Raw genomic sequence first — 17,544 nt, 5'->3', positions numbered from 1 at the left:
ACATGATTGGTTTCAAACCTTAGAGGCAACGAGATTATGCACAGATTGGGTGGAGTTCATATGCGCCCTTCAAGATCAATTTCGAATACCAATCAATGAAGTATCAATGGAGGCTCTTATGAAAAAATCATTCAAAAATCTTGTCCAGCCCGCTCAAGAATCAAATATTCAAAAACTAACAATTCAAGTGTTGGTGATCAAAGAACCACCAACAATTTTTAGAAGGTACGTTGGAGGGAGTACTTGCCAAAAAAATCACCTTTGAAGATCAAAGGATTAGTGAAGTGGAAAAGATAAATCAAAGAGATCTTCTTGTGATTTCGTATAAGCCTAGTCTAATTTCACCCATTGAATTTGTCATTCCCAATGAGTTCAAGGATGTGAAAATCAAGGCTTTTCAGTTCACACAAATGATTAAGGAATTGGTGCAAGTATCCATGGTTCGAATTCATATCCTTCAACTCTTTAAGATTCGAGGTCGAGTTTTCTCCAATTGGGGAAGAAAGATATGGTGTGGGCAAGCATCTATTTTCATATTTTGGAATCTTGAAGACAAGATTCATTTTGAAGGGGGGAGGAATATGATGACACAGGTGTTGGATAAATTATTTGAATTAGTTTAGTGATAGAATAAATCTTTCTAGATAGATTAGTATTGTTATTTGTTTATATTTAATTTAATTCCTATGTTTTAGGATATGATTAGTTCCTATGTTTTAAGATTTATTGATGATGTTATCTCATCCTTGACTATTTATGTGCATTGAATGCATTAATGAGAATTAAGCAAAAACAACCAAAACATGTCTATTTCCTCTCTTAAGTTTAGGAGATTGATCATCTTGAATTGACTACACTATTTTTCAATAATCTCAGTTCACCACACAATTACACTATAATAATTGATTTAAAGTATGTAGCATGATAGTTAATTCACAAGTACAAGTTTTTATGGAGTGGAGGGTAAGAGTTGAAGTTCAAGTTTATAGGAGAGAGTTTCAAATACATATACTTAAATTAGGTTAAAGTAGAATTTCTATTTTAGATATATATATATATATATATATATATATATATATATTTATATATATATATATTTATTTTTTAAAATAAAAAATTAAAAAATAAAAGAGAAGGGAAGAAAAGAGTAATGTGAGTTTCAAGTGTTCATCTCTTGAGGAAGTTTGATCAGGAAAATGCTTCATCACAACGTTGGAAATATATATTTTCCTAATAAATGTTTTAGACCTACGATTACAAATTGCTTATTTATTTATTTTTTTTCCATTGTGAATCAGGTGCAGAAGCACTTTAAATGGAATTCACCTCCAATCAAATTCGATGCTTTTCATATGGCTATGTACGAGCTATGGGTGCACAGGGAGGTCTAAATTATTGGAAACTATTCGAAATTTTGTGAAAATATAATATATCAGCATCAAGTAAAAAGGCTAATAAAAGTTACCTAAAATTGTGTGAAGCAAAATTATATTTGATACCTTTATTTTTTATTTTTTAAATCTGACGTGAGGAGTCATAACATAACATCACTTGACTGCATGTTTCTCACCACTCAGATTCTTCTCACACACATAAAAGTGATTAATACTTTTACCATTTTTTTTTTTGCTGAATTATTAACACTTTTACCATTGTTCATTGAGATAAAGGTCTGTACATTGACACAATGGTTCTAGTAATGATATATGAGCAACCATAAAAAAGTAGAAAAGAAACAAAGCTCACTCTTTTTAAGTCTTACTTGTTTGATTATCAAAAAAAAGTCTTACTTATTTGTTCTCATACTTATGAACGATTACCCGTAGCTGCTCCAAGAATTATTTTTAGAATGATCACTAAAAAACTTAAATTATACAAAATTTAATAAAGAAATAACTTGAATCTATTAATATCACCAAAAAAAAAAAGCAAAAATACATGAAGTGTTACCATTTTTTTCTACTAACAATGATGTAGGACACAATTTCCTATTTAATTAGTGTAATTTATTAATTTTGGTATTTAATTTGTAATTTTCGTTGTTTTAGGTTTGGGGTTATTATTTCCTTGTTTTTAGGTTCTTTTTAGGTCAAATTTGGTTCCTATTATGGTTAGGTATTAATTAAAAATTATTTTAGAATATATTTTATTGTCAGTTAAATTTTACGGAGCCCTTAAATAAGCTCTTAAGTCTGTACACGTTTTTAAAAAATTATTCAATCAATGAAATTTAAACCTTTTTCTTTCTATTTTTTAGTGGATTCCAGACCCTTTCTCCTTGTGGATTCAAGGAACCTTCGTGGATTTGAGATTCTTTATAGAAGCAAACATATTTTATTTCTTGTTTTCTAGAGGTAGACTTGTTTTGCTTCTTGGAGCTTCCACATCCCGCATCAAACAAAATAGAAAAAAAAAATGATTGATAAGAGATAAAGTGAGAATTGAGAATACTAAGATAAGGTTAATTGTAAAGTTTTGATTTACATCTATGTTTTATGTTGACTTTAATTCCGTGTCAACTTTGATTCTAATTCTACTCAATCATTTCCCTGTATGTTTGTGGGATTTAATGTAAGAGCTATGTGTGAGAGTTTGGTGAAGAGTTTGTGAAGATGTGGATTTCGCCTTGCTCGCAATTGCTGACATGCAAACAATCCACGTGAGAAGCACATGTTGGAATTTGAAGAGTTCTTGATAGACTGGATTTCACGATTCATTCATGACTTGGGCTAAGTCGCGAGGGACCATCAAAACTCTTTGACTAATTATTTTTTAGTGTGCCTTTTCCCATTCTTTACCAACACTATATAAACTTTCATTACCCACGAAATGTAAGTAGAAGAAGGAGTACTGAGAAGAAACTTTTGAGAGAAAAAATCCTAGCCAAACACTTAAGAGTTAGAAATTGTTTACTCACAATCCTCTATATCATTTCTCTAGAATTTCCATTTACTCTCACATCTCCATCTACACGTCCTTGAGAGGTTCTTAGCCCAAACACTTACATCACCCATTCTAAGAGTTGAGAGAAGTTTTGGTGCTTATGGGAAGCATTGGAAGAAGTCATTGAGCGGCAGATGCAATCGGGCAGAATTGTGGGATCTTGATAACTAGTGAAGACAAGGCTCCAAGAAGTCCGTAGGTAGCAAGAGCTTGGAGGGTTCAAGTACATTGGGTAGATTAGGCTTGGAGGGTTTTTTTGATATTCATGTACTCCAACTTATTCAATAGTGGGTTGATTTCGGCTTGGAGGGCCGCAGCGAAGTTTTTTGCCAAGTACTTTGATTTTTTCTTCGATAACACGTCTCGGTGTTATCTTATATTTGCATCTCTCTTCTCTACTTTTTAAGCTTTAGATTTTATCACTTATTGTACTTGCTTATGGCTTAGAGTAGTGTTCCGGTTTATTGCGTTTCATTTACTCTTGTTCCACACTTTGATAAGTTAGAATAAAAGCAATTAAGCCGTAATTTAAAATTGGAGGTCTAAACAAACATTAGTGTTTTCACACTAATTGAGCTTTCAGTAATAAAGTAAGAGAATTGAAGTGATAATAGAGAATAGAAAAAAAAAAAATAGAAAAAAAAAAGGATGATGTTAGCTACAATTGTGAACTGAGTAGATAAGAAAAGCAAAAATATTGCCACTGGAAAGCCAAAAAGAGTATAATTACCGGCACTATTAAAGAGAACTCATAACTACAATATTTTTCTTGAGGGCCTATAATTATTTTTCGAGTAATGCTACATCTACAACATTTTTAAAACAAATCTTATACAACAATTTGCTATTAGTGGTTTAAAAACTGATGTCAATATTTCACCCAAATTAGAATTAGTAACCAATTTCCCCTTATTACATAATATTTGTTATGAAATTATTGTCAAAATTTTGTGAAGGTAGCATTATTCTTATTTTTATTGAGTCAATATTTTTGTTAGGATGGTCAAAATAGTTTAGTTTAGTTTAGTTTGTGTGCGTGTGTGTGTGTATATATATATATTGCAAGTATGTATATACATTTTTTGGCAAGTCAGGGTAGTCCCATAACCACTCCAAAGATCAAGGAAGTCAATACCGTACTGGAAGCTGTACCAGTTTGGCCACCGGTACGACATATTTCGGATACCGGTGTACCATTTTGGGTTTACCAATATATACACACACACACACACACACACAAATCTCTATTTACACACACATACACACACAGACTCTCCAACTTTTAGTTTCATAAATACCTTCCATTTCAACTATTGTGTATTGATTGATACAGCAACCTAAAGATCAACTGGAGATTAGAATTGATGCAGGTAAAACAATTAAAAAAGAAGAAAATGAGACTCTTAATTCAAACACCAAATCCAAATTAAGTAAAAGAATTGGAGAGATCAAAGGTTAGGTGAAATAATGAAATTATCTACAAAATACTTTCATTATTGATTACTTTAGAGACAAAAACTACCACAATTACCACAAAAAAAAAAGCATTTTGTGTTTCGGTCCGGTACGGCTGGTATGGCAGGAATTTTCCGGTATGCCCGGAATTTGCCGGTACAGCCGGTATTTTTTTCGGTACAAAATAGAAGTATACCGGTACCGGTGCACTAGCCGGTACGGTATGTACTGGCCGGTATGGTATCGACCACCCTGCTAAAGATACATGTAGAGCCACCCCTGATGATTACCTAATTGGTTTACTTGTGAACTATCAATTGTGCCTTTTGAACTATTATCTGATAGCAATGTTTGCTTAAGCAGTGATCAATAGCAATGCAACTAATTAAATGAATCACCTAACTACACGTATTACCATTCACTACAAGAGAAAAGCTATTTTACAACAAATTTAATGCAACAAAAAGAGATTATAGTAACAATAAACATAAATATATGCTTATTTTACTATTTGTTGTAATAAAGACTTAAAAATACTAATATATTGCAACAAATTTGTATTTGTTGGAATAACTTACAAAAACTTTGTTGCAATAGACTAATCCTCCTGCCTTTTTATTTCCACCAATTTTTCATTACCCATTATTAAAAAAATTCCTATTCTTCTTTGATATTCTCTCAATCCAATATTTTTCACAAAATCGAAATCTGAGTTTGCCATGGAAGAAGAAGAAGAAATCAAGGCAAGAAAACAAAGGCAAAGTAATGGAGGCACTAAGACTGTGGAGCCTAACGACGTCGCAACCATTAAGGCACCTCTTTCACCTAGCAACCACCACCTCCTCCATCAGGCTAATTCTTAGGTGCTCCTCCACCGTTACCACCACCACCAAAGGCTGTAACCGTTGATCTTTATCTTCTTCTTCGTCTTCTTCCTCTTCCACTTCAGACAGAGATGCCATTCGCACCATTCACTCGGAGAAGGTAATCAAATCAATTTCCATCTCTCCATTTCACAAATTCCTTTTCTTCTTCCTCTTCCATTGATTGATTTTGATTTTCGGTTACCTAATTGTCAATTCAATGGCACACACACTCACTCACTAATTGCAATTTATTTTGTAATTTAGGGTTTCAAATCATCAATTATTTGATTAATTTAGGGTTTATTTAGGTTGCGTGAAGTGGGCAACGAAAATTTTTCATTGCAATAGAGGTTTATTGCAACAATTTGAAGTCCCTTGTAGTAATTGTATCAATTACAAAGTACAATTTAATGAGTATAGCCATGAATCCATGACACAATTATATATATATATATATATATATATATATAGAGAGAGAGAGAGAGAGAGAGAGAGAGAGAGAGAGAGAGGGGGGGGGGAGGTTATTTTATTAAAAAATATTAAAGTGACGATAAGGATACTATAAATTTTATTACATAAACCTTAAAAATTGTAGTGCCACTAATAAATATGTCAACATTTATTAATGGGACAATATCCTTTTACACTTTGTTTACAATTACAACCATTATTTTTTATAATGTCCATAATTAATGTGGGAATGTCCACATTTTAACATATGAAAAGAGATGTCAAAATAGTATTAGAAATTGGATAATAATTGTTGTAATGTTGCATTTAGTTAGTTACAATTTCGATCATGTTAATCACATTTAACACAAGTTGAAATTATTAATGCACATGAGAAATAATAGAACCATTTTTTTTTTAGAATACTAAGTATTTTTAACACACAGACACGGGGAGAGGGGAGAAGGCCATGTGAGTCAATAAAATAGTTTTATGATTCTATAAAGACTTATTTGTAATCACATTTTCATTCATTGAGAATAAACCAATTGATTGCTTAGTGGTGGGTTTCAATTAGCTCAACTGATAAAGTCTTTAATAGTTAAATAAGAGATCTAAGATTTAATCATTGCCTACAACAAAAACTGATTGGTATTTTGGTTTGATAATAAAGAGCAAAAATCACATAAGCGGACGCCATAGGTTATAATTCTATCAAAAAAGAAAAAATTTGATTGCTTAGTGCATTTCCCTACATAGTAAAAGATCAAATAAACTTGAATAGAAAGAAAGATGACAGAGCAAGTGGTAAACATATTACATGCTCTTAACACTGCATGAAATGCGGTGAACTGTACCCATACAATAGTATCCATGCATCCCATCATCACCTTCCTTACACCATGCTGAGGCATCACATCTTGTGGCTGTCTTGGTTCAATCTTGAAAGGAATTGAACATGCTCCAGTAACCTGAAAATAGACAATACAACAACCCATGAATATTTAAATACAGAAATACAGTACAGAGGCTTAAATTTTTTAAGCTCCCTAGTCCAGAAGAATTAAGAGAGATTTACCTGACTTTTGGCTGTCTAGGAAAATTTAGTATCAAACTGATTAGCAATGAGCATCATGCCATCGATGTCAAGAACCATCACAACAGTCTCAACACCATTTTTCAACAACACCCCTATCTGTCTCAAAATGGTAACCACACTAGTGCATTTTCCACGGTCGTAGCATTATAAACAATTAATAACATCACATTAATAAGGATCAAATATATAAATATATATACACACATTAAAACCACATCTACTTTTGATTTTGTTTAAAATTAATCTATATAACATATCTTCTCAACCAGATGCACATCATTCTGAACAAGGTCCTCTTTGCAAATCCTTCTAAATTTTGGACTGATACCCCCACAATACTCGCACAACAGCTAGATTACATTCAAACAATAAATAAGAACATATGTTGAGAAGACTCCAAAATCTTAAACAATTGTAGATAAGGGGTTGCAATTCGGTAGAAGAGGTATTTGACATTAGATGGGTAAATGTTGATGAAATATGTGATACAGTATCCACTCAGTTGAGAGTCCTGAGGTTATTCAATCTTCCGAAGCTTAAGCATGTATGGAGTTTGGAACCTCAACCAATTTTGACATTTCAATATTTGCGTGAAGTTGTAGTTTCTAACTGTAAAAGTCAACCAAACTATTGATTTAGGGTTTATTTAGTGGGCAACGAAATTTTTTCGTTGCAGTAGAGGTTTATTGCAACAATTTGAAGTCTATTGCAACAAAAAATTCCATTGCAATAGAGTTTTTTTTTCTTTTTTCTTGTAGTAATTGTATCAATTATAAAGTACAATTTAATGAGTATAGCCATGAGTCCATGACACAATAATATATATATAGAGAGAGAGAGTTTATTTTATTAAAAATTATTAAAGTAATGACAAGGATACTATAAATTTTATTACATAAACCTTAAAAATTGTAGTAACACTAATAAATATGTTAACATTTATTAATGGGACAATATCCTTTTACACCTTGTTTACAATTGCAACCATTATTTTTTATCATGTCCATAATTAATGTGAGAATGTCCATATTTTAACATATGAAAATAGATGTTAAAAAAGTATCAGAAATCAAATAATAATTGTCGTCATGTTGCATTTAGTTAGTTCGTTGGTTAGTTAGTTACAATTTCGATCATGTTAATCACATTTAACACAAGTTGGAATTATTAATGCACATGAGAAATAATAGAACCATTTTTTTTAGAATACTAAGTATTTTTAATACATAGACACACACACACATGGGGAGAGAGGAGAAGGCCATGTGAGTTAATAGAATAGTTTTATGATTCTATAAAGACTTACTTGTAATCGCATTTTCATTCATTGAAAAATAAACCAATTGATTGCTTAGTTGTGGGTTTCAATTAGCTCAATTGGAAAAGTCTCTAAAGGTTGAATAAGAGATCTGAGATTCAATCCCCGCCTACAACAAAAACTGATTGATGTCTTAGTTTAATGATAAAGAGCAAAAATCACATAAGCGGACGCCATAGGTTCCCTATCACCATTTGAAATTATATCAAAAAAGAAAAAAAATTGATTACTTAGTGCATTTTCCCTCACTCTCTCAATATTTCTCTATAGAATGTGACTACCTCTAATTAAGTCAATTTCCCTATAATTCCTACCCATCACCATTTCCTTACAGTAAGAGTATAAAAACTTGTTATTTATATATTGTTGAAGTAGTGCGCACTAATCACATTCACTATCACATAAATTTATAGCATTTTTTTAGCGAAATTCGTAGTATCTTTAGTTCATAATAGTAAGAGTATAAAAACTTGTTATTTATATGTTGTTGAAGTAGTGCACACTAATCACCTTCACTGTCACATAAAATCTTAGCCTTGTTTTTTAGTGAAATTTGTAGTATCTTTAATTCCTAATAGTAAGAGTATAATAACTTGTTATTTATATATTGTTTAAGTAGTTCACACTAATCACATTCACTGTCACATAATTTAGAGCCTTTTTTTTTTTGGTGAAATTTGAAGTATCTTTAGTTCCTGACAGTAAGAGTGTAAAAACTTGTTTTTTTATATATTGTTGAAGTAGTGCACACTAATCACATTCACTATCACATAAATATATAAACCTTTTTTTAGTGAAATTTGTAATATCTTTAGCATTTTCTAAGTTTTCAAAGCAAGTATCTCTTGGATTACAATAGCAATTAAGAATAACATCAGGACATTCCTAAAGAGATTTCTTATTACAATATTCCATATAATGCGGTAAAATTTGTAGTATTAATACTATCTAGTCTATAATGTTGAAAAAGAGATGCTAATATAAGGTATTGTAGATAAATGCATTAATAAGAATTATGTATGTAGGTTTGAAAATAAAGGATTGTTGGTAAACTAAATATGACATTTATTACATGGTAACTGTAGCATAGATGGCAACAAGGCAATAAAATTTATTACTAAATATTAAATTCAACAAACATGAGAACTACATGGCTGAAAATCTTAAATTTGGTCTAAGTTGAATTTTTAGCTCTCAAATTTAAAATTTGAAATTAAACCAAATTTGCGAACATTTATTCATTATTATTATCAAACACTAAATTGAGAAATTGGCTTTGTAAACCAATCAACTAGCTTAGACTGCTTTGCTTTGTTCAGTATCTGATCGAAATTTAGAACTCAGCCTCCCAGTTTGCTGCAATTCCAAAAATTCTCTATACGTCATTTCAACATATGCAGGTTGATCACTTTCATTGCCAACTAACTCTGGTGCTGGCCTCATTACTGTGTCTAGTGCTGGTCCATGTGCCAGTGCTATGGACATCCTTGTAGCTTTGTTATTCACAAGTGCCCGGTGTGCAATACTCTTGTACTTGCCATTGCTCAAAATCTTGTAGGAAACATTATATTCAGAAAACTTTGATTAATACAAAAAAAAAAAAAATGTTCATTTAGTTAAATATACATATGTCAAGAACATGATAAGTGAAAAGCATAAAACCAATGATATTTTAATAAAAATCTATATAATTACACACACATATAAAGAAATAAAAATGATCAACCCTCATTTGTGTATTCGCTTCACTGTTACGATTATTTACCTATTTTTAATTTATTTATAGTGTTAGTTCTTCATTTTGGCCATTTAGGCAACTATGTAATTCCCCAAATCAAAGATATTTTCATAATTTTTGTTTATTGAGAAAGGTCAACCCTAATATGTATGTTTGGTACTTGCCCCATTCCCACCACCAACGGCCTTTTTTTCTTCATTTTGGCCATTTAAGCTACTAAACACGGTTAATTCTTCCTTTCGGGTATTTAGACAATTGCTTTATGTCCCAAATGGAAGAAAACCATATAATTTTAATTTTGTGTGTTCTTAGTCCTCACAAAAAAAAAAAAAAAACTCTCTTTCTCCCTCTCACGCACACACACAGCAACATTTGTTAACAAGTCAACATCAAAGCACTATTTTTCTCTCTTGCCTTTAAACTTATTCACACATGTCACGTGTCACATTTATCTTAAATAAGTGTTGGGTAATTTCCAATTTCCATTACAAAATTCGGCGTAAGTTTGATCATGTAATCCTTCAAATTTAAAGGGTTTTTATTTCATCTTTGAAATTATACAAAGTGAACAATTTTGTCTCTCTCTTCTTCTTCTTCTTCTTCTTCTTCTTCTTTTTTTTTTTTTTTTTTTTCTACTTACGCGGCTAGTGGAATGTTGAAGTAACTCATATTTATGAGACTAAAATCTAACCAACCACATATTTACGAGTGCTCAAATTTAAGTAACAAAATTGAACCAACCTCATAAACGGAAGATTAAAATTACTCATCCCACCCCTCTGTTTTAAAAAATTCAAGGATAAAATATATGCGTGTGTGTGTGAATGACAATTAATGTGTTATCACCTTAGACCTAATATTGTATCAGACCGATCTTACTAGTTAACTTTAGCTGGCATAGTTGCTTAATAAAAAAAAGTAATTGAGAAAGATAATGAGAAGATGAATAACACATGGGGCCAAGTAAAAATGGAGTTCAAGAAGCATGACAAAATGTACCTCCAAGTGATCAGCAACTTGAACAAAGAGTACATTGGCAGGGATATTGACATTAAACCATTTTTCTTTATGCTTTACTTGAAGGCCAGAGACCCCATTATTTACCAAAGTGGTTAACAGACCATGGTCATAGTGAGCGGGGATGCCAATTGCTTTTTCTGGCTCTGGACAAGCTGGATAATAGTTAGCAGCGAGCAATTGTAAACCCAACTCGAAATTGGCTGCCTTGTTTATGTAACTCTCTTCTAACCCCAAGCTCTTTGAAATAGCTTTCAGTAATACTGTTACTACTTCCCGGTTTCTTTTGCTGAACTCCAATGCAATCTCACTGTGTCAACAAAAACATATATAAACCATTCATTATGAATTGCGTGGGCCATGACCTGATTCTTAATATTGACATTTTAATTGAAAAATAAATATATCATAATTAAAAGAAGAAAAATTCTTAGTTTAAGTAGATTGAACAAATTGCATGTATTGATGTATACAAACTCATAACTAGAATTCACCCTTGAAAACTCTTGCAACGAGAGAGTGCTCAAAAACTTATATACATATGTTCAAATTTACACTTAAGCAATGTGGAACACTCCAACCTATATATTCATCATGTGAGTTGAGTCTGATACTAAATATTACAAACTCACGGATGAAACTTACTTTTAAAAACCTACTTGCAATGAAAATGTGGTCAAAAGTTTATATATATATATATATATAAGCTAACACTTAAACAACTTGGAACATTAGAATCGTAACACATCCTTAATACTTTAGAACTTGATTTTTTATTCATAATATGTGATATGTGGTATGATTTAGGAGGTTAAATCTGAAATGAAAAGAAACGTACCTGAACCCGGCTGGTTTGTTGGGTGTATGAAATTCAGGATGGGTGAAGCACTTGAGAAAATCTCTCCAATAGTTTGCTTTATCCATTGAAGGATTAAAGCCGGTACCACACCTGATTGGATCCATGACATGGTTTCCTTGATACTCTTTCTTCTCCTCCTCTGGCAAGTCGAAAAATTCTTGAAACGAAGCTATCATTGCCTTCGTCAGACTCTCCGTCACATCATGATTAATCACCTAATAAGACCCTCATCAAATCTCAGTAACATGCAAAAACTATAGACACCTAAAAATGAAAGCTCAAAACAGATAAGATAAACTGTACCATGAAGCAGCCCCAGTCTGAGCAGGCTTTGCTGAGTTGATGGATGATTTGGGACTGTTGCTCAGGAGTACCAGAAACAAGAAGAGAGATGTCGATAATGGGGACTGTATCTTCTGCATCACCGGCTATTGGTTCATCACGGAGATAAGGGGTGAAGTTGTAAAACGAAGGGATGGAGGAGGAGCCAGTTGATTCAACTAGTGCTTTCACGGTTGTAATCTTTGGTGGATGAACAGGTGATGCCTTCATGGACATTGCTGAAGCCATTGAGGAGAAACAAGAACACTAGAAACAGAGACAGAGAGAGATAACCGAGTAAATGTGACAATATTGTTGTGTTACCTACAAGCTATAATCACGTTTATATATACTAGGAAAAAATACACCTCGTTTTGAACGTTTCTCCCCATATTTGGTGGGACTTAAATTATTTTATAACTGTAAACCATTTTATGACAATTTTATAAATTATTATTGTGACATTTTTTTTAGTGATTCTCATTTAAATTTATCATTAATATTATTTTTTATTTATTAATAATTAGGCACCAGCGGTTCGTAAATTTGTATCTAAAAAAAAAATTATCTGTAGCATAGTAGCATTATTTTACTGCATTATTATCATATACCAATAAGATTGCCGAGCGGCAGTTGAAAATATAATAAGAAAAAGCCTAGAAGGGACGGTATTACAAGTTCCAACATTTTGCATTTTTCTGTTCACACCTCACATGTCACACTGTACTTCTAAATTTGTATAGGTTAAAAATAAAAAAAAAGTTTGAATGAACAACTTTTTTGACTTTTTCTTTACGATTTTTTTTTTTCTGTTTTATGTTATTTTTTCAGTTTTATAAATACTTTTATATATTTTTTTCTTCTATTTATCTTTATTTTTTATTATTACATAGAATCATAGATCCTCAACAAAAACTGCAAGGGCTTATTAACAATTCCCAAAAACAAAACAAAAAAAAGGTGAAAAAAATGGGTAATAACTCTTACAGTACAAAGTACAAACAGTCATACACTTACGCTTTCGTGAATAGTAAAGCTGCTGATTGCTTTCCCTTGTCAATCTCACAGTCGCACCTTTCTTCACAAAAAATTGAGAAATCTCACTGTGCTGTTGCTCTGAATTCGTTTCTCTTTCTTCTTCTTTTCTTCAATACAAGAAAGAGATAAAATGAATCAAGGCAGTGGCGGGTTGTTCGTGGAGTCATTCGGCCATGGCAGGGGGCTTTAATAAGCGGTGAAGAAGGAAGTGAAAAATAGATAGAGATCCTGATGGGAATTTCTTTTTTTGCTGAAAAGATCCTATTAAGAAATGGGAATCGGAAAGAGAGAAAAAGGACAAAATGATAAAGCTTGAAGCCTAATTGGCTGGTGAAAATATGGGAGGGTGGATTTTTCTGCATAAGATTTGTTAATTTAATATTGAATAATATTAGTTATAAATTATTTTTAAATTTTAACAAAAATATTTGATGTAGTGTGAGGTAAAAAGGATTTTGTTAATGCGTGCCAAAAGCAAAAAAAATTTGAGGAATTAAAAAAGTATTGACAATTTTTTTAATTTTTGAAAAAATTTTACCATAAATATATGGCTTAATCGGACCCAAGTGAAAATATGATATTAGTAGAGTGAGAGTTATAAATAGTACAAAAAAGTGTAGTGCATGAGACATAAAAATAGTAGCAAAAATAAAATAAATAATAAAATAAATTAGTAAAATTAATCATGTCAAACGGACACTTAGTGTTTAACTAATTCTTCTAAAAGTGGCTTTTGAACTGTAAAGTACCCCAAAAAAAAAAAAAACCCAACAATTTTTTTTTTCAATTTCACTTTTTCTTTTTTATTCTTATCAATCTTTATATTTTATTGATATCCTATTTTCTTCTCCATTTTTTTTTAAATTCTTCTCCACATATTGTCCAATCCTTTTCTAGGATCGTCATTTCTTCTCAATTCTCACCTCTCTATCACAGTACCACCACACCTTCTCCATGGTTGACCTATCGTATCTTTATATTGGAATTGAAAATTGCACATTTGTTTTTGAATTTTGCAATCTATTCGGTTGGTTAGAATTTGAAGAAAAAAAAAAAGGGGTGAGCTACGTTTATGGCTCCAAATTTATTTAGGATGCGTCTGAATAGAACTTATTGCTGAAAACTGAAAATTAAAAACTGAAAACACTGTAACAAAATAATTTTTAAATATGTGAATAGTATTGTGAAACTTATTTTTAATAAAAAATGAAGTTTGTGGATCTGTGAACAGTGCACAAATACACTGTTCACAAAAAAAATGCTAAAAAGTCAAAAAAATACGATTACTGTTCATAAATAGTAGCAGTTTGTTTTCCTAAAACGCGTGCTCCAAAAAAAAAAAAAAAAAAAAAAAGTGAAACGCAACATGGATCCAACGGTAGTTCACTTCAATTTTTTTCAAACCCGGCCCCACATCCGCTAAATTTAAGGTCCAAATTTTCTACTTTTCACCTAAAAGCAAAAGGTATTTTTATAAATAAAAAACTCACGTGATATCTACCTTCTAGAAATCTATGCCACTTTAATAGCTCTAACGTCCGTCGTGGTATCTAACTCTTCCAGAATTCATCCATTAAAAAAAGAAAAAGACTCCTTCTAGAATTCATTCATCCATTAAAAAAAGAAAAACACTCCTTCTAGAATTCTAATTAGCCAAAGCAATAAATAAAAAATAAAAATAAAAATAAAACACCTCTTCTAGAATTATATGGCACTTTATATCTCTACCCTCCTCTGTGATACCTAACTCTACCGTTCTATGCCACTTTATAGCTCTACTTTCTTTATAAAAACAGTTATATAGGTGGTGTGATATGTATATTAGAGCATTCACAGCAGTGGTGGCATATTGCTATATTGCTATATTTTAGCTTCTCAACCATTAAAATGTGTGCTCCAGCAATGGAGCTATAGCAAAATTTTTTTTGTTTCCAGCTACAGTACACATCTAAAGATAGATGTGTACTGTAGCTCAAAGGTAAAAAAAAAAAAATTATTTTAATAAATTTCTCTCTCTTCAATCCTTTAAAAAATATTTTTTCTTCCTTTCTTTTTCGTTCTCTCTGGCTTCTCTTCTTTCATCATTTTTCCTTCTCTCCCTCGTATTTTTTTTTTCTGGTTTATTTTTCCTTCTCTCTCTCTGGTTTTTTTTTTTTTTCTCTCCCTCGTATACTCTCTGCTTCGCCGCCGATAAGTTCTGAACCGTCGAGCTTCGCCGGCGATAAGGTCTGGATCGTCGAGCCTCGCCGCCGATAACTTCTGGATCGTCGAGCTTCGCCGCCGATAACTTCTGGATCGTCGAGCCTCGCCGCCAATAACTTCTGGATCGTCGAGCTTCGCCGCCGATAACTTCTGGATCGTCGATCTTCATCGCCGACCCATCTCTCCCAGTCCTCCATTTCACCGCCGATCCTCATTCTCATCGCCCACGTCACTGTCTCATGCCGCCGACCCATCTCGCCCAGTCCTCCATCTCACCGTCGATCTCCATCGGCACCGCCTTCATCGGATTCAAGAACGCCGCGGATTTCGTGGCGTGGCTATGGCTGGATTTGTGATTTGTGTGGGTTTGTTGGTGTGATTTGTGATTTGTGCTGATGGTTTTTTTCTGTGATCTTGGTTGGTTGGCAGTGGTGGTGGATCGGATTGTGGAGTTTTTTTGTTTTGTGTTTGTATTATTTTATTGTAATAGAAATATTATTTTATTGTAATGTTTATATTATTTTATTGTGTTGAAAGCTAAAATAGATGCACTGCTGCAGCATGTTTTGTAAAGTGTATAGGTAAAATAGATAAAGTAACTTTTTGTATAGCTAAATTGCTAAAATTTTAGATCCACTGCTGTGGATGCTCTATCGCTAAAGTTTTGCTATATACAAAAACTTACCTATTAATTTGTGAGGTAAACTAAAATAATTTTATAAAATTTTAAATTGATTAAGAAATTATACTATTACATGATTTGTTCTTATATAACTTTAATTTGTGTTATAATTTGATAAAAAAGTCATTACTTAAACGTGCAATGGCTTACCAAAAATTTGTTAGATAATTTCAAATACTGCAAAAAAAAAACTTTAAAATTCAAATATTAAAACTTTTGAAAGATTAAAAAATATTAAAGAATCAAAGGATTCATAGCTTAGAAATGATTGAAACAAAACAAAATATATATGACTAAAAAATAGAAAAATATAAGAAAAATATTGGGTTATATTCAAAAGAATAATCTATGATTATAAGTTTGCACCCTATCATAAAATATCATGTTAGTGAAGTAGAGAGATAATAATAATAATAATAATAACTAGTCGCTAACCCATGCTATATACAAGAACCTACTTATTTGTAAAGTAGACTAAAATAATTTTATAAAATCTTAAATTAATTAAGAAACTACACCATTGCATGATTTGGTCTTGTATGAGTTCAATTTATGTTACAATTTAATGAAGAAATCATTACTTGATATGAAATGGTTTACAAAAAATTTGTGAGATAGTTTATTAGATTATTCACTATTTAGAAATTATTGAAAAAAATATATATATATATATATATATGACTAAACAATAGAGAAATATAAAAGAAATGTGGATTGCATTCAAAAGAATAATTTCAATTATTGCAAGCCTTTTATCTTGCAAAAAACGGCCAAAGAAAAATAATTTTCTTCAAAAAAAAAAAAGATAATGAAGAGTTTGAGTTTAAGTTTGACTTGTTAGGGAGATAAAGTTTTACTCCTTGTTAAATTTAGACTAAGCAAAAGTAATTTTATTTAAATAAAATGATAATTTTAAAAAAATGATAACGATGAGTTTGAGTTTAAGTTGGACTTGTTAGAGAGATAGAGTTTTACTTATTGTTAAGTTTGGACTAAACAAAAATAATTTTATTTAAATAAAATCATAATTTTAATTAAATATTATGCTGACATAGAAAATTGCGAGTGCTTCAAAAGCTTCAGTTTTATTATAATAATAATAATAATAATAATAATAATAATAATAATAATAATAATAATAATAATCATAATAATAATCATAATAATAATCATAATAATAATAATAATAATAATAATATCAACGTTTGAGTTTAAATTTAAGTTGTACTTGTTAGAGAGATAGATTTTCACTTCTTATTAAGTTTGAATTAAACAAAAATAATTTTGTTTAAAAAAAATGATGAGTTTGAATTTAAGTTGGACTTGTTAGAGAAATAGAATTTCATTCCTTTTTAAGTTTGGACTAAAAAAAATAATTTTATTTAAATAAAATGATAATTTTATTTAAATATTGTGCTGACGGAAAAAATTGTGAGCGCTTCAAAGGCTTTGGTTATATATATATATATATATATATATATAGAGAGAGAGAGAGAGAGAGAGAGAGAGAGAGAGAGAGATTGTAGACTTAATTATTTTTTAAACTGAAATCAGAA

The 17,544-nt window shown here is 31.1% G+C and overlaps 1 protein-coding gene across 1 annotated transcript; it reads right to left on the bottom strand.

Moving 5' to 3' along the window:
- Nucleotides 1–9,359: 9,359 nt before the first annotated feature.
- Nucleotides 9,360–13,300, bottom strand: LOC142642608 (2-oxoglutarate-dependent dioxygenase 19-like). Its single transcript, XM_075817002.1, has 5 exons — nucleotides 13,084–13,300; nucleotides 12,049–12,333; nucleotides 11,725–11,960; nucleotides 10,869–11,196; nucleotides 9,360–9,682 (listed from the first exon to the last, which is right to left on the bottom strand). The coding sequence occupies exons 2-5, from the start codon at nucleotides 12,313–12,315 to the stop codon at nucleotides 9,428–9,430; spliced, it is 1,086 nt and encodes a 361-aa protein (XP_075673117.1). The 5' UTR covers nucleotides 12,316–12,333; nucleotides 13,084–13,300; the 3' UTR covers nucleotides 9,360–9,427.
- Between the last annotated feature and the right edge of the window lie 4,244 nt (nucleotides 13,301–17,544).

This window comes from Castanea sativa, chromosome 7, assembly GCF_040712315.1.
Source record: "Castanea sativa cultivar Marrone di Chiusa Pesio chromosome 7, ASM4071231v1".
In the NCBI taxonomy this organism is placed as follows: domain Eukaryota; kingdom Viridiplantae; phylum Streptophyta; class Magnoliopsida; order Fagales; family Fagaceae; genus Castanea; species Castanea sativa.
Note: the sequence above shows the minus strand (reverse complement) of the source record. Positions and strands in the feature narration are given on the sequence as shown.

What these genes read in the sequence shown, in the direction of transcription:
- LOC142642608 (XM_075817002.1), bottom strand. Translation starts at nt 12,315, where the DNA reads ATGGCTTCAGCAATGTCCATGAAGGCATCACCTGTTCATCCACCAAAG. An exon ending in AACAAACCAGCCGGGTTCAG is followed by an intron (nt 11,197 to 11,724) that starts GTACGTTTCTTT and finishes TTGTTGACACAG; the next exon opens with TGAGATTGCATTGGAGTTCA. An exon ending in AAGTTGCTGATCACTTGGAG is followed by an intron (nt 9,683 to 10,868) that starts GTACATTTTGTC and finishes GTTTCCTACAAG; the next exon opens with ATTTTGAGCAATGGCAAGTA.